This window comes from Canis lupus, chromosome X (assembly GCF_003254725.2).
Source record: "Canis lupus dingo isolate Sandy chromosome X, ASM325472v2, whole genome shotgun sequence".
Classification (NCBI taxonomy): Eukaryota; Metazoa; Chordata; class Mammalia; order Carnivora; family Canidae; genus Canis; species Canis lupus.
This window is the reverse complement of record NC_064281.1, coordinates 52,468,716-52,491,975: the sequence shown is the minus strand read 5'-3', so window position 1 is coordinate 52,491,975 and position 23,260 is coordinate 52,468,716. Positions and strand designations below refer to the sequence as shown.

The window sequence follows — 23,260 nt, the reverse complement described above, 5'->3', positions numbered from 1 at the left end:
ACTGAAAATCTGTCTTTCTGACAAGGAAAGACACAAAGTCAATGGAAGAGGAGGGGGAAACACATCTACAATCAATAATTATTTTTTTAATCAGTCCATCATTGGGTTAGTCACATTTCTTCCACACCCAAGATTGTTGAATGATGCTCTGTGTTAACAGATCCTACAAACTGTGATGGGTATCATCTGCACTCATGCTGAATCTGTTGTAAACTACTCTAGTCACAGAGAAGCTAATCTGATTACCTCAGAAATAGCTTGGTACTGCACTGTTCTGCTTCTCTACTCCTTATCAAGTTATTGTCATCTTATTAACAATAATGCCTATTATGATGATTATACATATTTGTATTATAATATTGATAATCATAATCATGATCACGACAATACCAATGTACCTGGCACACTGCAGGTACTCAGTAACTCTTCCTTCAATGGAACTCTAAAATATTGTGCTCCAGAGCATATTTCAGAATGATTGAAGCAGAGGGGTGAGGCAGAGCAGGGAGACTGGATGGATTGACATGTGTTCTTTATGAAGTTGAATCTGGCTAGGAAGCCATACACAGAAAAGCGTTGTTCCCAAAATACTATTACCTAATGTCGGAGGCCTACTGAACTAAAAAGAGGAGAAATTAACATAGTAAGTGAAGTAACAAATCATTAGTAAGATGTTTCTTATTCAGGTTTTAAGATTTCTCCTTCTATCTTTATGCTATTAAAAGAAAACACATTTAAATTTCATATACTAAATGGAACACCTAATATAATCATATGTAGACAGTTAAATAGAGTAGACATGGTAGTAGACTCTTTAAAAAAAAAACTCATACTTAGGTAGTCAGTATCTGAAGAGTTAAGTTTAGTATTAAACTCACATATATATATAGACAAATACATAATAAGTATATATTAAAAAGAAGCAACTTCAAATTATATGAGCTCTTTGAGTAATAGAGAGATAATATCCCTAGCAAATAAAACAAAAGCATAGCGCACTCCACTTTCAGAGCTGCAAAACTTGAATTCCGCATATATCTGTAAAGCAATTCTGTAGGTTAAGAATCTTTATTATACTCAATTACAGTGGGGAGCTTTACCTTTCAATACATACTAAGGCATTTTCATTCCAAGGTCGTGTGTGTGTGTGTGTGTGTGTGTGTGTGTGTGTATTTAAAAACTTATATAGATTCAATACCTCAATCACAATTATACTTAGTAATCTAGATAGGTACTTTGTGTATTCTCAGATCATTTGTGCTTTGAACCAGTGCTATTAGAGGCTGGAATAATTTGTAAATAGTTATTTAATGTCCTTTTTAAATTATTTTTCTTCAGTTTTGAAGCTGAAAATATAGTCTGAATGTTTGTCCTTTTTCGATTATTTTCTTAAAATCTGAATAACTGATACCAAATTCATCTTTAGTTCCCAACTAACATATTACCCTTTTCTAGCATTCTTGTCAATGTGTGAAAGTTGGATATAAATAGGATAGAAATATTTGTGTAGGGGTATTTTAACTTACAAAAAAAAGTTAAATTGTTGATATTTGAATCTGGTAATCTCCTTACCCCACCTGCTACCTGCTGCTGGGTTTCTAATCTGGAGAGTCTAGCAGCTATCCCACCATGAATAAGGAACCAGGGAACTGTTTGCACTAATGTCCTATTGCTACTATATCAAACAAGTCTTATGGAGTTAAAACCAAGGCATTGGTGGGGTTGCATTCACTCTGGAGGCTCTAAAGGAGAATCTGTTCCTTTGCCTTTTGCAGCTTCTGGAAGCTGACTACTTTCCTTGTTTTCTATGTGCCATGCACTATATCAGGTGTTAGGTGTATAACAATGAAAAGATAGACAAAAATCCCATCCCTCATGGAGCATAGAGTCTAGCAGCAGCCATGTAGTTCATGGATACAGTCCTACATTTTCTGGAATAAACTCTGGAATATCCCAGATTCAGGGTTCTGTTGTTCTCCTCCTGGCAGTATAGGCAATTGGAGAAGAAAAATCAGTGCTCCCTTTTGAAAAAACAGCCTGCTTCTTGAACCAAGGTCTTTCATACTATTTACATGAAGCCTGTAAGAAGAATATATTAACTTTGGGATAATATAAAAGTATTCTTTTTCTGATATGAAGTATATACCTTATTTCTTCTGTCTGAACTCCACTGGTTCTTATTTTCTTCCTGATCTTTTTGCTTCTCTTCTACATGTTCCTGTCCTAACTTATAAACTACTTTCTGCTTTTCTTTTGACCTGTCTTATAGCTCACCCCATTTCATCCATTGATTCAGAGTTTATCGAATGTCTACTATATGACAGACATTAGTGTTTATGGCTGCTCTTTACCTCTCTTTATCTTTTTTTTCCCCTATCATTCTTCCCATATCCCTCTCCTTCCATTCTGATATACTGTAACTTTAAATTTACTTTCATATATCTCTCCCATTAGCTCACATTGGAGACCCTTTCAGATACAAGTAACCAGTCAATTCAATCAGAAATGAATGATTAGTCTTCTCTCGATTGAACCTAGCTGTAATCTGGGAAAATTGCATTTACAGAATTCTCAGGTAGGTAGTACATGCTCTAGCATTCATCACTTGATGTTTTGTTTTTTTCACAAATACTTGGATCTCCAGGAACCTAATAACCAGCACAATGGCTAGCATAGGAAGTATCTGTGAAATGAATGAGTGCTGTAATCATAGTTCTAAAAGTCGCAAAACCCATGACACAGTGCTGGCCACAGCAAAATCCAGCTATAGTTCCATATTCATATATTTCTCATGTTCTTTTAATAATGGTACAAGTCACTGATTTCCACTTACATTTAGCAAACTTTCACATACTTTTTTTCAAATAAAAACAAATATTAGAAATCAGCAAGATTTGTAGAACAAGAATGCTCAGCAAGTCCCATTTTTTAAAAAGATTTTATTTATTTATACATGAGAGACACACAGAGAGAGAGGGAGGCAGAGACACAGGCAGAAGGAGAAGCAGATTCCATGCAGGGAGCCCTTTGTGGGACTCGATCCCGATCCCGGGATTCCAGGACCACGCCCTGGGCTGAAGGCAGGCTCCAAACTGCTGAGCCACCCAGGGATCCCAGCATGTCCCATTGTAGTATAAGTATACATTCAGAATTGAATTCACAAATTGATCAGTCTATACTTGCACTCACAATTTTACATTGCATGGTAGGTACAAGTACTGCTAAGACATAAACTAAGGCATATTAAAACTTTTAAGAGCTAATTTGAGGAAATATCCATTTGAATTGAGCAGCATTCAGTCTATCAGATAGAAAAGAGCTGCAAGGCTCTGTATAAAATGAACTACTTTAATAGGCAGATGGGAGCAGCAACAGGAAGTTATATTGGGAAAAGTAGGTTGCTTATTGCAAGGTTACTTTCCTTTAGGGGATGACAGGGGTCTATCAGACATATAATCTAACTAGTGCCGATCAGATGATTCCTGATGGACTGATTTAAAATTCCATCTCTAGGAAACCCAAAATAATAATTAAGTTTCAATTTGGGCTATGTTGGGCTTAACATAAGTCACTTCATTTTGGGGCCTATTGTCATATTTTTTTAAGAAGTCCACCTCTTTTGAACAGACTCTCAGCCTAATTGAGAGATGTGATCAAAATTTAAGGCATGAGTGCTACTTCCAGCTACTGAAGTGGAGTGCTCACAGGTGTTTCTTTGTGTGTGTGTGTTGTTAGTTTTTGCTGAATCTGTCCAGTATTCATACATCATGACATCAGGCTCACATTCTTTAACTTGGTCATTCTCTTTGCTCCTTTTCTGACATTCTAATCTTAGAGAAGTCATTTTCTTGGTGATTAGCAGCTGTGAGCATGCGTTTAAAGCTTTTGAGACAATACAGTATACCAGGGAGAGTGCTATGATTATTATAAGCAAGGTAATTCCCAATGTCTGGAGTGTACTTCGGAGCCATGGTTCCTAAGACTCAAACCAATCAGAATCAAAGAAAGTCAAAGAAAGACCCCATTAAAGCTTTCTTAATCCAAGTGAGTTGTTCAATATTCTCATGTAGCTGAGTCTCAACGTCCTCAGAAGTGTCAGTCCAAGTGCAGCATATGATTTGGACCATGGCACAAACACCTTCCTGCTCAGCAGAAAGGTAATCAAGGGCTATCCTATTATCAAAAACAACTCTGTCCAGAGAGTCTGGGGATTTTTGTTGGGCAGCTATTGCTTGAGTAGTCGATTAAGGTATAGGCACTAGAGTTAAGGAGATTTGTCTTCCTGTGCATTAACAAGAAATGCAAGTAGTGAAAGGCAAAAGGAATAAAGACATCCATTGGAGATGAGGATCTTGATCTACAATATTTGGAGAGCTATTTACTTCAAGATGCCATCTACTTCTGGGGAAGAACGTTCTTAGTCAATAATAATTTTAGACCTCCAGCTGATGTGCAGCTCCAAAAGTCTAGGGGAGCTTTTTAAAATTGGGAGTTGTGGACCTAAGGTTCAAGTTCCTAAAGTTTAACTCCTGTCTGGATAGTGAGAGGGGCCTGGTACAGTCCCTTTCAAGGAAGTTCAAGAGTACTCTTTATTCCTAATAATCCCAGAATAGAAGGGTGGGAGAAAATTTGAAATATTAATTTCAAAAATTGTAGCTGATAGACTGGATAATTGAGGAAACTAGCAGAGTTTAGAATCCAGTTCAGTGTAGAGTTATGTAACCAAATCTCAATGACAATAAATTGGACTAGAATTTAGTATTTACAGAGTTGTGTTATAATTTTCTACAGACACATTCATTTTCTCTACAATGGCCCTCATTTCTATCAAAGATAATCCCAGTGAGATTGATTTGTTTGCAAAATAAGTCTAGTCTCATTATACTGGCCTGATTATTTATATGAGCAAAGCAAATATAGTGTTTGACTATATAGGCTCTTTTTAATTCTGCTTTGCTGGAACTTTTCATAAATCTGAGATTGGACTTTCAAAATCATCTCCACACTAAGAAACCAAGCCAAAGACTCACTATCAGGCTTCTGGAATACCTTTAGATTTGGATGAATTACTCTCTTCATGAGGCCCCCCAACATATTCTGAGGTCCATGAGCCTACCAGGAAGTGAACTCGTTTACTCACCAGGTTAGGCTGCTGGGAACAAGGTACTAGGCTGATTTTTCCAAGGAACTTTTTTGACTCCATAAAGTCAACCTTAGTTCTTTAAAGCTGTTTCTTCATATCTGAGTCTATGCATATTCTCAAATGTAACATTCCAGTCAATACATTGGTAGCATAACCATTGTTTCCAGTTGTGCCTAAAAAAACAGATTCTTACTGAGCTTATTCAAATAACTATATTGCCTTGAAAATAAGAACAAAAAATTTTCCAAATTCTGGAGAAATCAGGGAGAGAAAAAAAGTAAATTCTGTTTAAAAAGCTATATTTTACAAAATTCCTCTAATTCATAGATAGCTTAAGAAAAAAGAGAAAAAGTTTTCCTTAAATGTGGATAAAAGAAAACATTAAGGAACCAGCAATGTTTCAAAGAAAAACATTTTTTTAAAGATTATTTATTTATTTATTCATGAGAGACACACACACACACAGAGAGGGGCGGAGACACAGGCTGAGGGAGAAGCAGGCTCCATGCAGGGAGCCCAATGTGGGACTCCATCCCAGGACTCCAGGATCACACCCTGAGCTGAATGCAGCACTAAACCGCTGAGCCACCCGGGCTGTCCAAAGAAAAAACTTTTTTTAAATATAATCATCCTCATCAGTTTATTCATCCTTATGTTATTGTTTTTCTGCTTGAATATTGTTTTTCCAGTGGTTCTGGACATTCTTGCTCCATTCAGTTTTACAATGGTAGTTATCAGAAATCTGTATTCTAGAGTAATTGTCAGATCCTTTTCATGAATCGCCAAAGATGAAAGATGCTTTTGCAAAAGCATCAGAGTAAATAATAACTGTCTGTAAATGGTAAAAGACTTACAAATGTCCAAGGTTAAAGATCTGATGATAGTTCACTATAATAGGGTTATCAACAAAATTTGGTTATTTCTGTGACATATGACATTTTATGGTAATTGCTAGAATTATGACTAATGATATACCAAGATGTATCAGATTTTTAGGAATTTTACATGATTTCTAGATCACTTACATCAATAACTTGCATCCATACAATATAAACTAAGAAATTTTGTCATCATTTATTTAACAATATTCCCCAGGTCAGACACAAAATCTTTGCTTTTTATGTAGATCACCCAATTGCCCCATCCCCCGACACTCACCTCCCCTCCAGCAACCCTCAGTTTGTTTCCTATAGTTAAGTCTCTAATGATTTGCTTCCCTGTTTTTATCTCATTTTATTTTCCCTTCCATTCTCCTATGTTCATTTTTTTGTTTCTTAAATTCCACATATGAGTGAAATCATATGGTATTTGTCTTTCTCTGACATTTCGTTTAGCATGATACACTCTAGTTCCATCTACATCACTGAAAATGGCAAGACTTCATTCTTTTTGATGGCTAATATTCCGTGTTTATATATATATATATATATATATAAATATATTCTGTAATTACTGAGTTGTAGGGTAGCTCTATTATGAACTTTTTTAGGAACCTCCATACTGTTTTCCAAAGTGGCTGCACCAGTTTGCATTCCCACCAACAGTGTAAGAGGGTTCCCCTTTCTCTGCATCCTTGCCAATATCTGTTGTTTCCTGAGTTGCTAATTTTCATCATTCTGACTTATTTGAGGTGCTATCCCATTGTGGTTTTGATTAGTATTTCCCTGATGCAGACTGAAGTTGAGCATTTTTTCATGTGTCTATTGCCCATTTGTATGTTTTCTTTGGAGAAATATCTGTTCATGTCTTCTGCCCATTTTTGACTGGATTATTTGTTTTCTGGGTATTGAGTTTGGTAAGTTCTTTAGAGTTTGGATACTGGTCCTTTTTCTGATAAGTCATTTGCAAATATCTTCTTCCACTCCATGGATTTCCTTTTAGTTTTGTTAACTGTTTCCTTTGCTGTGCCAAAGCTTTTTGTATTAAGGAAGAAGTCCCAATAGTTCAATTTTGCTTTTGTTTCCCTTTCCTTTGAAGACATGTCTAGCAAGAAGCTGCTGCAGCTGAGGCCAAAGAGGTTGTTGCCTGTGTTCTCCTCTAAGATTTTGATGGATTCCTGTCTCACATTTAGGGGTTTTGTCCATTCTGAGTTTATTTTTGTGTATGGGGTAAGAAAGAGGTCCAATTTCATTTTTCTGCAAGTATCTGTCCAATTTTCCCAACACTATTTGTTAAAGAGACTTTTTTCCATTAGATATTCTTACTTGATTTGTTAAAGATTAGTTGACCATAGAGTTGAGGGTCCCTTTCTTGGTTCTCTAATTGTTCCATTGATCAATGTGTCTGTTTTTGTGCCAGTACCATACAGTCTTGATGATCACAGCTTTTAATACAGCTTGAAGTCTGGAATTGTGATGCCTCCAGCTTTGGTTTTCATTTTCAACATTCCTTTGGCTATTGAGGGTCTTTTCTGGTTCCATACAAATTTTAGAATTGTTCCAGTTCTGTGAAAAATGCTGAGGGTATCTTGATAGGGATTTCATTGAATGTGTAGATTGCTCTGGGTAGCATGGACATTTGAGCATAGAATGTTTTTCCATTTCTTTTTGACTTCCTCAATTCCTTTCATAAGTGTTCTAGAGTTTTCAGAATATAGATCCTCTGGTTAGGTTTATTCCTAGGTATCAGGTTTATGGTGCAATTGTTAATGAGATCAATTTCTTGATTTCTCTTCTGGCTGTGTCATTGTTAGTGTATATAAATGCGAGTGACTTCTGTGCATTGATTTTATATCTGTGAATTTGCTGAATTCTATCAGTTCTAGCAATTTTGGGGTGGAGTCTTTTGGGTTTTCTAGTAGAGAATCATGTCATCTGCCAAAAGTGAGAGTTTGACTTCTTTGCTGATTCAGATGCCTTTTTTTTTTCCTTTTTGTTGTCTGATTGCTGAGGCTAGGAATTGTAGTACTATGTTGAACAACAGTGGTGAGAATGGACATCCCTGTCATGTTCCTGATCTTAGAGGAAAAGCTTTCAGTTTTTCCCCATTGAGGATGATATTCACTGTGGGTCTTTTATATATGACTTTTCTGATATTGAGCCATGTTCCCTCTATCCCTACACTGCTGAGAGTTTTTTAACCAAGAAAGGATGCTGTATTTTGTCAAATGTTTTTTCTGCATCTATTGAGAGGGTCATATGGTTCTTGTCCTTTCTTTTTTTTTTTTTTAATTTTATTTATTTATGATAGTCATCACAGAGAGAGAGAGGCAGAGACATAGGCAGAGGGAGAAGCAGGCTCCATGCAGGGAGCCTGACGTGGGATTCGATCCTGGGTCTCCAGGATCGCGCCCTGGGCCAAAGGCAGGCGCTAAACCGCTGCGCCACCCAGGGATCCCTGTCCTTTCTTTTAATAAAAAGAAGCACAGAAACATGAGTGAATTTTTCTCAGATCTTTACTGTGACAACCTGATAGGACTCCTGGAGGTAAAATTCACAAAAGAATGCAAGTCTCCCTGGCCCCCTTATAATTTTTAGCTCTCAAACTTGTCCACACTGAGTTTCCAGCAATTTATCAATTGCAGATTAAGTTTTTCCAACCCTGTAGTGGTTCCCAAGGAGTTTTCTGCTCCTGGGCCTCTGCTGTAATAAGTTTTTTTTTCCTAGATCTGCCTGTCTCTCTTTGGTTTTTAGTACAGTAGTTTGTTTATGACCTCAGTTCTCTGATGGGTTTAAGCAGAGTTGATTTTCAGTTTTTTATACTTTTTTTCTTATTATTTGGGTGGAAGAAATTATTTCCAAGCTTCTTGCATGCCTGTCTGGAATGCAAGGGGATTTTTGAGACATCAGAGATGTGTTTGTGGTACAGAATTTTCATCTCTTGAAAACTGGGTAGAGTAACTATCTTTTTAAAATATAATGTACTTTCTTTTTCTTTTTTAAATATTTTACTTATTTACTTTAGAGAGAGAGAGAATAGTGGGAGGGGCAGAGCAAGATGGAGAAAGGGTTCCAAGCATACTCTGCACTGAGCACAGAGCCCAACCCTAGGCTCTATCCCATGACCCTGAGATCATGACCCAAGCAGAAACCAAGAGTCTGATGATTAACTCACTGCACCACTTGGGTGTCCCACTTTATTTTTCCTTTAAAAGGGTAAAAATTAAGAAGTTTTGGAGCATTAACTTTTTTCCTTTTTTTCCTTTTTCCTCAAAATAGATCCTAAATGCCCAGGAGATGTTGATTTTCATATTAGTGACTGGGATATTAAGACAATAACCAGCTCTTTGAAATTCTACCTCAGGTATGCCTGATACAATTTGAGACTTTGTTTTTCATTGTCGAAATGAAATTAAATGAAATTTGGATGGAGATTGGAGCTTATGTGGTCACAGTATCAGGAGATTAGATAGGATTGCTGAAGAAAAAGAGTGAAAAGGATTTCCATGAAAAAAGAATGTGCATTAGAAGACCTTTAATCCGGGAATTTAGGCAAGTGAAGCATCAAAATAGAAGAATTATTATTGAAAAATGATTTCTTGGAGAAAATGTTTATTTTTAAAATCATACCCTTAAATTAATGGAAATTTTGCCGTTGTGCACAGAGTGATGTCACAATGTGACAACAGAACATAGGATAATTCAAGTTTGTTAACATGTATTGTTGAAAAAAAAAAACATGTATTGTTGAATAATTATTTTGAAATATTAAATTGTATTTATACAAACATAATATGTGTTCATGTGTTATGTGTCATATTTCATGCTTTATTCTATATAATAGAAATTCTTAAAAAACCAGGAAAATACAACCATACAAATGTTAGAACTGAATGAAATGACAATAATAGGAAAACAAAATTTACCTTAGCAGCAAAATTTGATGATGCACAGTGGTAATAAATATATCGTTTAGTTCAATGGCATAAATTTATATTATGCAAAATTATTTGGGACATATACTTTTTTAGGGGGGACATATACTTTTTAAACTCATTCATTTCTTACCATTCTTTATGTCCAATGGTATGTACCATAATTTATTTACTAAATGTCTTTTTTTTTTCAATTATTTTACTCTTTGGGAATTTAGGATAGATACTTGAATATCATTAATCCAAAAGAAGTTGGGTCCCGTATATTGCTGTTAAATGACCTTCTGCTATAGTATCATCTTAGAACTTTATATAAACATGAATGCTCTTTCCAGGAGTGTTTATCTGGCATCTGCAAAGAAGAAATGTACTATTGTTAGAGGGTTTATTCTGTGCTAAGCAGTGTTTTAGTTGTTCACATTGATTATATATATATGTATATATTTACAATCGTATTACAGTAGGTGGTATCATACTAATTTTACAGATGAGGAAATTGACAGTAGGCATTGGTTCTGCCCAGCATTGACAGTAATGCTGGGCAGTAGGCATATGGTTCTGAATAGATATGGTCTCTGGATTTTAAAAGGTTATAATCCAGTTAGGAGGGCAGAAAAAAAACAAATAATCATACAAATATAACAAACCATAATAAGTACTCTGAAGAAAAGGTGCAAGGTGCTATGAAGGCATATATTCTGGTTGTTGTTTGAACTGAGGTTTGAATTATAACTTGGAGTTAGCTGAGAGGAGGCAGTTCCAGACAGAGAGAATTGAATATGCAAAGGCCTTGAAGCACAAGAGAGAATGACACCATCAAGAAACCACATCTACCAGTATAGACAGAGTATTGACAGAGCGAGGGAGAGATATTAAGAGCCAGATCATGCAAGATCATATGGGTCATTGTAAGAATTGGAGTCGGATTTATTTTAAAAGGAATGAGAATGAATTGAGAGATTCTAAGCAGATTACATGATGAGATTTTCATTAAAAAATAGAGATTGCTCGGGATCGAATCCCACATCGGGCTCCCGGTGCATGGAGCCTGCTTCTCCCTCTGCTTGTGTCTCTGCCTCTCTCTCTCTCTCTCTCTCTCTCTGACTATCATAAATAAATAAATAAATAAATTTTAAAAAAATTAAAAAAAAATAGAGAGCTATTAGAGGGAATCAAAATAGGTAGAGGTAGAAACCAATTAGTAGGCTATTGCTGTGGTCCATGAAAGAAATGATGCTTCTGCTTGAGCTAGGGAGTAGCAGTATAGATTGTGGAAGTAAGCATATTCAAGAAATTTAATGAATAAATTTATATCTGAGAATGGGAGATGGAGATCAAGGAGTTACTTCCATGTTTCTGGCCCATACATCCAAATGGTGGCCATACATTTACAGATTTGAGAAACAGAAGAAAAAGACTAGATGTAAGTGAGATGACAAGTTGGGCTTTAGATATGTCAAATTTGGGTTCCCTGAAGAAATTGGGGCAAGATATTAAGTCAGCAACTACCTATATGAGAATGAATTCAGAGAAGAATTTTGAGCTTGAGCTAAAGATTTGTGAATCATTGATAATATAGATGATAATTGGAAGGCAGGAGCTTGATGAGATTGCCTAATAGGCAGATACTTCATGCCTTCTTCTCCAAGCTTCAGTATATGAAGTAATATACACTCAGGGTCTCTACTTCTTAACTTCCCAGTTTGCTCCCATTTCAATCTCCCTCCCAACTCTGCTCTACTGCCACTGCTCTTGCCAAGATCACTAGTTATTCCCTCAATTATAAACACAATGGACAATTATCAGTCTTTAACTTACTTGAAGTTTTTTTTTTTTTTTGTAGCATTTGAAGCTGTTAACAAGTCCTCCTTGAAACTTTCTCCTCTTTTGGATTCTACTTTATCACTTGCTTTTGGCTTTCCTCATACCTTTTTGGCCATTTTTAGCAGTCTTCTTTGTGAACTTTCTACCTGATATTTCCCAGGATTCTCTTCTCTTTTTACTATAACAGAGGGATGTAAAATTCAAATATCCACAGGGACCAGGACATGAAAAATGAATGAAGTGGAGTACTTTCATATTAAAACATTGCTTATTGAACCTGTATTTGCATGATGGTCCCTTTGTTTATATATAATCAGCAATATTATTTACTTCCACAAATAACCATATAGGCCCAATATAGCCAGATCTTTCAATTTTTTCAAGAGAGGGAGAAAATACAGATTTTTATGTGAAATACCTCAATTTCTTATAGTCTGATAATGATACAATTCCATTTCTTTTTTATATACTATTCTGGACAAATAATACATGGAGAGCCTCATGTAGCTGTTGGCTATGAGTTGGCCATCTCTCCTTGAGCAGTGGTATCTGTTCTGTGGTTTTAACCATTCACCTAGGTTTGTGATTTTCTTATTTACTTCTCAGATCTGGAAGGGCATTCTATCCATCTACCTAATAGACCTCTCCCTTTGGTTACCCCAAAAGTCCCTCTGGCTTAGCATCTCCACTTCCTTCTGAATCCATTTCTGTTCCATCCAGTATCCCAAATCAGATGACTTCTCCCTCACCAGTATACCCAATCATTTAAAGAAGTTCTGTCTTTAATGTCTTTTAAATAATTTACTTCATCATTTCTTTCTATCTCCGATGCCACTATTTTTGTTTAGGCCTTTATTATCTCTTAACTGCTACAATAATAGCAGTGGGAAACAGTAAGTATAACAGTGATTAAGAGCATAGACTCAGGACAGACTGCCTAGTTCTGTCACTTACTGGCTATATGAGGCCTTGGATGAATTATTTAACTTTTCTGAACTTCAGTTTCCCCATTTATAAAATGGAGATAATAGCAATATGTTACATGGTTGTCATGAGGATTAAAATAGTAAATAAATATATGCAAATCACTTAGAACAGTGAAGCATTTACTATTATTATAAGGGGATTATATTTTTTTCCGAGCCACCACCACCTAACTTTATTTTATCATCACATTCATCCTTTTACATTGCAAATTTTGTATATGGCATGCTTCTCAACTAGACTGTTAGCTCCTTGAAGGTTTGGGGTCTATCTTACTCATCTCTGGATCCCAAATATCTGGCACAATCTCAAGTAATGTAGGTGCTCAGCCAATATTTTTTTTTTTACTAAATAAAGAAATCTTTTGGGCCTCAATTTTCTCCTCTTATATTAAACTGGGATTTGGATAACTGCTCCATCTCACAGTTTGAAAACTAAGGAACTATCAAACTGTGAGGACTTTATAGCAGCATTCAGAGTGGGTCCACTATGGAATTTTTCAGGACTGGTTTGTGACTCCTTTCACTTTTGGGAATTAATTACAGACCTTGCCAGACCAATTGGCCTATACTTTTGCAGGTATTTTATTGAATTACTAGTAAGTAACTAGTAACTAACATTCCTCTGACAAAGTTTCAGGTAACTAACATCCCTCTGACAAAGTTTCAGGTGAAGAGAGAAATGCATGTAGTCACACTAAGCAATAGGGATCAGAAACTTAAGCCTTGCTGCCCGCGGAACTGAAAATACAATGCCTGGTTATTTCCTCCCCAAAGGAACTTACAGTCTTCATTAATTTCAGGAATCTTTCTGAACCTGTCATGACCTATAGACTTCACAAAGATCTGGTCTCTGCTGCCAGTAAGTATTTATGTTACTAGTTAATTGTGTTGTCTTCACTTCTTAATGATGTTCACGGCAATGAACCTAGAAAATTTCTTGAGAGAAAGTGAGGGGGGAAAAACAAACCTATCCATAGATTTCATCCACTTCCAAGTGAGAGTATTCTTGCTTGCTGTCTAGCTAAAGTGTTTCACTATTTTCCATAAATCAATGTAGGTTGAGTAAATTGGAGAAAACTGGCTAACATGAGGGATGTGACAGATGAGAAGGCTTTATCAACTGTGCCTCTTTCATCAGAACAAGAAGAGCATTGGCTCACATAACTAGGGAACAGCAAAATGGTTCCATTATAGTTGCTGTTTTAGCTTTTTTCATAACTTTTCCTTTTCAAATGCTTTCCATTTGTGCTGTGAATGAATTATTACTCCTAATCTATTAGTGCTAGAATCATATTTTCTAGATGATAAAACTGAAAGTGAAGGTGAAGCATTCCACAAGGAATAAGGCATATAGAATCAACCCAAAACTTGGCAGCTGAAGAAGTATTAAAAGTTTTGGCTAAAGCCACTGTATGAGTATCCCTCCCTATCTCTACATGGCCCTTCTACTACTCTGTGCTGTCTGTGGTGTGCAGGAAAATATTCAGAGGACTTGACCTCATAATGAATTGTTGTTGAGGAATGGGACCTTTGATCCTTACTCTGAGCTGTCTCAGTGATTTTTACATAAACCTAGAGGTAGCAGTATATGTCCCAGCACCACAAAAAGATGGATGGGCAAGAGTTTCCAATGGAAGTTTACATGTGGAACTTTAGAACATCCTGATGTACCTAGAACTATGACTTCCTCAGAAATGGTCTTATGTTCTTGTCTTTCTGATCTCTCTTCTTTTTGTTTTTCATTTTTTCTAGGCCTATTTCTTTGTTTTTATCCCTCTTTTTGCATTTTGGTCTCTTTGTCTTTCTCTCCATCTCAGTGTCTTTTTTTTCTTGGTCTCTCATTGCCATTGTTTCTCTGTACCTGTTTATCTCTGTTTCATTTCATCTCTCTGTGTTTCTGATTGTGTGTGTGTGTGTGTGTGTGTGTGTGTGTGTATGTTTGTGTGTATATATGAAAGTTTGATTGATCCAGTTGCCCAAAAGGCAAAACTATCTCTCTCTGTTCTCTCTCAGAGTCTGACAACCTGGATTACCGCCTGGGAGCCATTCACTCCCTGGTATATAAGCTACCTGAAAAGAACCGAGAGATGCTGGAACTTCTTATAAGACATTTGGTCAAGTAAGTAGCTTCTGGGTTTTCAGGAAGAGTTTCTATTAGAGGACTGGCCGACAGGGTAGAACTGCAGAGAAAGTGTCTGTCAGATCATTAAATCCCAGCTACCAGCTGTTTTATTCTTGACAAGCTGAATGCTCTATAAAGAAGGTGATTTTGCCTTGATCCTTATATATGTCCTCCCAGAGTCATTATGCATGAGTTAAAGAGTAATATTAGGTAAAGTGGGCAGAACGCACAGTTTGCAGTCAGATAAACTTGGTTTTAAATTCCAGGTATACCATTTATTTAGCTGCATAATCTTAGATAAACCTCTCTTAGCCTCTCTCTGTTCAGTCATCCGTAAAATGAAAATAGTATTGCAGGATTGTTTTATGGATGTGAATTAACACAGATAAAGTGCATAGCACATAGGAGATTCTCAAGAAATGGGACTTATTATTAAGATGGTGGTCAACTGTTTGCTTGGGTATGGCAGGGAGAAAAGACAGTATTAGAGAGAGTAGGCCTAGTGATGAACTGGTGAGTTTAAGTGGTGTGGGTGGTTCTTTTTGGACAGAGGATTCAAATTTGTAGATAAAGATGAATTAACTTAACTTATAAAAGGCCAGCAACTGGCTCTTATGAAGCAGTATGGTGTAGCAGAAAGCACTCTGACTATGGATTAGCAAATCTGGGTTCTGGTGTCAGTTCTGCTACTAGGTTTCTTGACAATCATGGGAAGGTCACTCTCAAGGCATCTCCTGGTATATATTAAAAAGTACAAAATGAGACAACAAGCTTAGAAAAATTGCAATGAATTTTACATGTGTCTATTTTTCAAAATAAAGCCATCATCATGCAAAAATGCAGTAATCAAACGTTTTGGAGAATATCTCAAATACCTAAACTTGGAGCCCTTAGTGAAAGTGAGACTCCAGGCTAAATGGTCCTCCTGGCCTCCCCCTGTGATAAATTTTACATCTCTGGATCTCAGGTTTTGCTGTGACATAATGAGACATCACAAATATTCAATGCAGCTCTCACATTCTATGTTTTTTTTAATGCTTCTATAACAAACGAGCATAAAAGACACAATGTAGATAAATAGGCAGAGTTAAGAAGAGGATGCCTTTTATATTTATTGTCAGTATTTGTAATTTGGGCTAATAAAGATCATTAAGAGGCAATTTCTTCCCAAAATTTGTGATATTCTCAGTGAAAGTACAAAAATCAGCACATAATCATTTTTATATTAATTTGAAGTTGCCCTAGGGGAAAGAGAAATTGGGTTTGAGTTCCACATTATCACTGATTCTTTTTCTTTTTAATTTTTTAAAATAGAGTTCAATTTGCCAACATATAGCATAACACACAGTGCTCATCCTGCCAAGTGCCCCCCTCAGTGCCCATCACCCAGTCACCCCAACCACCCACCCACCTCCCCTACCACTACCCCTTGTCCATTTCCCAGAAGTAGGTGTCTCTCATATTTTGTCACCCTCACTGATATTTTCACTCATTTTTTTCTGCTTTCCCTTTATTCCCTTTCACTAAATGTTATATTCCCCAAATGAATGAGATCATATAATGTTTGTCCTTTTCCAATTGATTTATCTCACTCAGCATAATACTCTCCAGGTCCATCCACGTCGAAGCAAATGGTGGGTATTTGTCATTTCTAAAGGCTGAGTAATATTCCATTGTATACATGGACCACATCTTCTTTATCCATTCATCTTTCGATGGATACCGAGGCTCCTTCCACAGTTTGGATATTGCGGACATTGCTGCTATAAACATTGGGATGCAGGTGTCTCGGCGTTTCACTGCATATGTATCTTTGGGGTAAATCCCCAGCAGTGCAATTGCTGGGTCGTAGGGCAGATCTATTTTTAACTCTTTGAGGAACCTCCATACAGTTTTCCAGAGTGGCTGCACCAGTTCACATTCCCACCAACAGGACAAGAGGGTTCACCTTTCTCCACTTCCTCTCCAACATTTGTTGTTTCCTGTCTTTTTAATTTTCACCATTCTCACTGGTGTGAGGTGGTATCTCATTGTGGTTTTGATTGGTATTTCCCTGATGGCCAGTCATGCGGAGCATTTTCTCATGTGCTTGTTGGCCATGCTCTAAATCTTCCTCTGTGAGATTTCTGTTCATGTCTTTTGCCCATTTCATGATTGGATTGTTTGTTTCTTTGCTGTTGAGTTTAATAAGTTCCTTATAGATCTTGGATACTAGCCCTTTATCTGCTACGTCATTTGCAAATATCTTCTCCCATTCGGTAGGTTGTCTTTGAGTTTTGTTGACTGTTTCTTTGCTGTGCAGAAGCTTCTAATCTTGATGAAATACCAATAATTCTTTCTTGCTTTTGTTTCTCTTGCCTTCATGGATGTAGCTTGCAAGAAGTTGCTGTGGACAAGTTCAAAAAGAGTGTTGCTTGTGTTCTCCTCTAGGATATTGATGGAATCTTGTCTCACATTTAGATCTTTCATCCATTTTGAGTTTATCTTTGTGTATGGTGAAAGAGAGTGGTCTAGTTTCATTCTTCTGCATGTGGATGTCCAATTTTTGCAGGACCATTTATTATAGAGAATGTCTTTTTTCCAGTGGATAGTCTTTCCTGCTTTGTCGAATATTAGTTGACCATAAAGGTGAGGGTCCACTTCTGAATTTTCTGTTCTGTTCCATTGATCTATGTGTCTGTTTTTGTGCCAGTACCACACTGTCTTGATGACCACAGCTTTGTAGTACAACCTGAAATCTGGCATTGTGATGCCCCCAGCTATGGTTTTCTTTTTTAATATTCCCCTGGCTATTCGGGGTCTTTTCTGATTCCACACAAATCTTAAGATGATTTGTTCCAACTATCTGAAGAAAGTCCATGGTATTTTGATAGGGATTGCATTAATCGTGTAAGTTGCCCTGGGTAGCATTGACATTTTCACAATATTAATTCCTCCAATCCATGAGCATGGAATATTTTTCCATCTCTTTGTGTCTTCCTCAATGTCTTACAGAAGTTTTCTGTAGTTTTTAGGGTATAGATCCTTTACCTCTTCAGTTAGGTGTATTCCTAGGTATCTTCTGCTTTTGGTGCAATTTTCAATGGGATTGACTCCTTCATTTCTCTTTCTTCAGTCTCATTGTTAGTGTATAGAAATGCCACTGAATTCTGGGCATTGATTGTGTATCCTGACACACTGCCAAATTGCTGTCAGTTCTAGCAATCTTAGGGAGGAGTCTTTTGGGTTTTCTCTGTACACTATCCTGTCATCTGCGAAAAGGGAGAGTTTGGCTTCTTCTTTGCCAATTTGAATGCCTTTTATTTCTTTTTGTTGCCTGATTGCTGAGGCTAGGACTTCTAGTACTCTGTTGAATAGCAGTGGTGAGAGTGGACATCCCTGTTATGTTCCTGATCTTAGGGGAAAGGCTCTCAATGCTTCCCCATTGAGAATGATATTTTTTGTGGGCCTTTCGTAGGTGGACTTTAAGATGCTAAGGAATGTTCCCTCTATCCCTACACTCTGAAGAGTTTTGATCAGGAATGGATACTGTATTTTGTCAAATGCTTTCTCTGCATCTATTGAGAGGATCATATGCTTCTTGTGTTTTCTCTTGCTCATATGATCTATCACAGTGATTGTTTTACGAGTGTTGAACCACACTTGCATCCTGGGGATAAATCCCGCTTGGTCATGGTGAATAATCTTCTTAATGTATTGTTGGATCCTATTGGCTAGTACCTTGTTGAGAATTTTTGCATATGTGTACCTCAGGGATATTGATCTATAATTCTCCTTTTTGGTGGGGTCTTTGGTTTTGGAATTAAGGTGATGCTGGCCTCATAAATTGAGTTTGGAAGTATTCTATCTCTTTCTGTCTTTCGGAACAGCTTTAGTAGAATAGGTATGGTTTCTTATTTAAACGTTTGATAGGATTCCCCAGGGAAGCCATCTTCCCCTGGACTTTTGTGTCTTGGGAGGTTTTGGATGACTGCTTCAATTTCCTCCCTGGTTATCAGCCTGTTCAGCCTGTTCAGGTTTTCTATTTCTTCCTGTTCCAGTTTTGGTCGTTTGTGGTTTTCCAGAAATGGACACATTTCTTCTAGATTGCCTAATTTATTGGCGTATTGCTGCTCATAATAAGTTTTTAAAATCGTTTTTATTTCCTTGGTGTTGGTGGTGATCTCTCCCTTCTCATTCATGATTTTATTAATTTGAGCCTTTTCTCTCTTCTTTTTAATAAGGCTGGCTAATTTTTTCTCTATCTTACTAATCCTTTCAAAGAATAAAAAAAAAAAAAAAAAAAAAAAACAAAGAACCAACTCCTGGTTCTGTTAATCTGTTCCACACTTCTTCTGGTCTCTATTTCATTGAGTTCTGCTCCAGCATTTATTAACTCTCTTCTTTGCTGGGTGAACGTTTTATTTGCTGTAATTTCTCCAGCTCCTTTAGGTGCAAGGTTAGCTTTTGCATTTGAGTTATTTCCAGTTTTTGAATGGATGCTTGTATTGCGATATATTACCCCCTCAGGACTGCTTTTGCTGTATCCCAAAGATTTGAACGGTTGTATCTTCATTCTCATTATTTTCCATGAATCTTTTTAATTCTTCTCTGATTTTCAGGCTGACCCATTCATCTTTTAGCAGTATGGTCTTTAAACTCCACGAATTTGAAATCCTTCCAAACTTCTTCTTGTGGTTTTGTTCTAGTTTCAAAGCATTATGGTCAGAAAACATGCAGGGGACGATCCCAATCTTTTGGTATTGGTTAAGACCTGATTTGTGACCCAGTATGTCATCTATTCTGGAGAAAGTTCCATGTGCCCGTGAGAAGAATGTGTATTCAGTTGGGTTTGGATGTAAAGTTCTGTAAATATCTGTGAAATCCTTCTGGTCCAGTGTATCATTTAAAGCTCTTGTGTCTTTGGAGATATTGTGCTTAAAAGATCTTTGGATTACAGAAAGTGCTGTGTTCAAGTCACCAAGTATAAGTGTATTATTATCTATGTCTTAACTTTGGTTTTTAATTGATTGCTACACCTGGCAGCTCCCACATTCGGGACATAAATAGTCATGATTGTTAGGTCCTCTTGTTGGATAGATCCTTTAAGTATTATATACTGTCCCTCTTTATCTCTTATTACCGTCTTTGGGATAAACTTTAATTCATCTGATATGAGGATGGCTACCCCTGCTTTCTTTTGAGGACCGTTTGAATGGTAAATAGTTCTCCAACCTTTCATTTTCAGGCTATAGGTGTCCTTAGGTCTAAAATGAGTCTCCTATAGACAGCAAATCTTTTGGGTTTTCTACGTAAAGTATCATGTCATCAGCGAAGAGGGAGGGATTGACTTCTTATTTTCCAATTTGAATGCCTTTTATTTCTTTTTGTTGTCTGATTGCTGAGGCTAGGACTTCTAGTACTCTGTTGAATAGCAGTGGTGAGAGTGGACATCCCTGTCTTGTTCCTGATCTTAAGGGAAAGGCTCCCAGTGCTTCCCCATTGAGAATGATATTTGCTGTGGGCCTTTCGTAGATGGCTTTTAAGATGCTGAGGGGGAGAGAGGGAGGGGCAAGGTGGTGGAAGAGTAGGGTCCCCAAGTCACCTGTCCCCACCAAATTACCTAGATAACCTTCAAATCATCCTGAAAATCTATGAATTTGGCCTGAGATTTAAAGAGAGAACAGCTGGAATGCTAGTGTGAAGAGTTGATGCTTCCATCAAGGTAGGAAGACGGGGAAAAAAGAAATAAAGAAACAAAAGGCATCCAAGGGGGAGGGGCCCCAAGAGGAGCCGGGCTAAGGCCGGCGAGTGCCCCCCAAGACAGGGAAGCACCAACCCAGAGAAGCAGGAGCTTCACCAATCTTCCCGGGCAGGAGGCACTCCCAAGGAGTTAGAGAAAGACCCCAGGAGTGCGGGGATGCCCTCAGGCTGCCTGGGACACTAACAGACACCTGCGCTCCGGGGAGAGTGTGGGAACTCCCTAAAGGGCTGCAGCGCGCACACGGCTGGACCCCGTAGCAGCTTGGAGGGGCTTGGGCGGCGGCTCCGCGGAGGGGGCTGCTCGGTGGCAGGGAGCACGAATCTCAACAGAGCAGGCCCGGGAGCACAGGTCGCTGGGGACTGAGCCCAGGATCCGACCTCCCCCCTGGAACAGGCAGAGGCCAGGAGGGACCAGGACAGCAAGGACGCTCCTGCCCCGAGCTGAGCAGATCAGCCGCCCCGCCCCAGAGCATCCAGGCCCCTGCAGGCGGAGAGCTCTGTAGTTACTGCAGGAGCTGAATCCAGGGCTCCAGAGCTGGCCGCCGCCACTGTGGTTGTTCCTCCTGGGGCCTCATGGGGTAAACAACCCCCACTGAGCCCTGCACCAGGCAGGGGGCAGAGCAGCTCCCCCAAGTGCTAACACCTGAAAATCACCACAACAGGGCCCTCTCCCAGAAGACTAGCTAGACTGACAAGTTCCAGGGGAATTCAAGGGACTTAAGCATACAGAATCAGAAGATACTCCCCATGGTTTTTTTTTTTTTTTCTTTTTCTTTATTTTTATTTTTATTTTTATTTTTTTGCTTTTTGATTACTGTTTGCTTCCCCCGCCCTTTTTTTCTCTTTTTCTTCTCTTTTTTTCTTTTTTTCTTCCTTTTTTCTTTTTTCTTTCTCTCTTTTCTTTCCTTCTTTCTCTCCTCTCTTTTTCTCCTTTTCCAACACTTCTTTTTGGCCACTCTGCACTGAGCAAAATGACTAGAAGGAAAACCTCACCTCAAAAGAAAGAAACAGAAGCAGTTCTCTCTCCCACAGAGTTACAAAATCTGTATTACGAATCAATGTCAGAAAGCCAATTCCGAAGCACTATTATACAGCTACTGGTGGCTCTAGAATAAAGCATAAAGGACTCAAGAGACTTCATGACTACAGAATTTAGAGCTAATCAGGCAGAAATTAAAAATCAATGGAATGAGATGCAATCCAAACTAGAAGTCCTAACGACAAGGTTTAACGAGGTGGAAGAAGGAGTGAGTGACATAGAAGACAAGTTGATGGCAAAGAGGGAAACTGAGGAAAAAAGAGACAAACAATTAAAAGACCATGAGGATAGATTAAGGGAAATAAGTGACAGCCTGAGGAAGAAAAACCTACATTTAATTGGGGTTCCCGAGGGCGCCAAAAGGGGCAGAGGTCCAGAATATGTATTTGAACAAATCATAGATGAAAACTTTCCTAATATGGGAGGGAAACGGGCATTCAGATCCAGGAAATAGAGAGATCTCCCCCTAAAATCAATAAAAACCGTTCAACACCTCGACATTTAATATTGAAGCTTGCAAATTCCAAAGATAAAGAGAAGGTCCTTAAAGCAGACAAGAAATCCCTGACTTTTATGGGGAGGAGTATTAGGGTAACAGCAGACCTCTCCACAGAGACCTGGCCTGCCAGGAAGGGCTGGCAGGATATATTCAGGGTCCTAAATGAGACAAACATGCAACCAAGAATACTTTATCCAGCAAGGCTCTCATTCAAAATGGAAGGAGAGATAAAGAGCTTCCAAGACAGGCAGCAACTGAAAGAATATGTGACCTCCAAACCAGCTCTGCAAGAAATTTTAAGGGGGACTCTTAAAATTCCCCTTTAAGAAGAAGTTGAGTGGAACAATCCACAAAAACAAGGACTGAGGAGATATCATGATGACACTAAACTCATATCTTTCAATAGTAACTGTGAACATGAACGGGCTTAATGACCCCATCAAAAGGCGCAGGGTGTCAGACTGGATAAAAAAGCAGGACCCATCTATTTGCTGTCTACAAGAGACTCATTTTAGACAGAAGGACACCTACAGCCTGAAAATGAAAGGTTGGAGAACCATTTACCATTCAAATGGTCCTCAAAAAAAGCACAGGTAGGCATCCTTATATCAGATAAACTAAAATTGACACCGAAGACTGTAGTGAGAGATGAAGAGGGACACTATCTCATACTTAAAGGATCTATCCAACAAGAGTACTTAACAATCCTCAATATATATGTCCCAAATGTGGGAGCTGCCAAATGTATCAATCAATTAATAACCAAAGTTAAGACATACTTAGATAATAATACACTTATACTTGGTGACTTCAGTCTAGCGCTTTCTACACTCGATAGGTCTCATAACACAATATCTCCAAAGAAACGAGACCTTTATTTATTTTTTTTAAGATTTTATTTATTTATTCATGACAGAAAGAGAGAGAGAGAGAGGCAGAGACACAGGCAGAGGGAGAAGCAGGCTCCACGTGGGGAGCCCGACGTGGGACTCGATCTTTGGTCTCCAGCATCACGCCCTGGGCTGAAGGCAGCGCTAAACTGCTGAGCCACTGGGGCTGCCCCAGAAACGAGAGCTTTAAATGATACACTGA

General features: G+C 38.0%; 1 protein-coding gene across 5 annotated transcripts in view; it reads left to right on the top strand.

Moving 5' to 3' along the window:
- The window catches only part of OPHN1 (oligophrenin 1), a 519,936-nt gene that overhangs the window by 389,751 nt on the left and 106,925 nt on the right, over positions 1–23,260 (top strand). For all 5 annotated transcript variants that reach the window (XM_025466070.3, XM_035711487.2, XM_035711488.2 and 2 more), the window contains 3 exons: positions 9,301–9,385; positions 13,567–13,625; positions 14,780–14,885. In XM_025466070.3, coding sequence (XP_025321855.1) covers positions 9,301–9,385; positions 13,567–13,625; positions 14,780–14,885 — 250 coding nt within the window. The remainder of the gene's footprint in view (positions 1–9,300; positions 9,386–13,566; positions 13,626–14,779; positions 14,886–23,260) is intronic.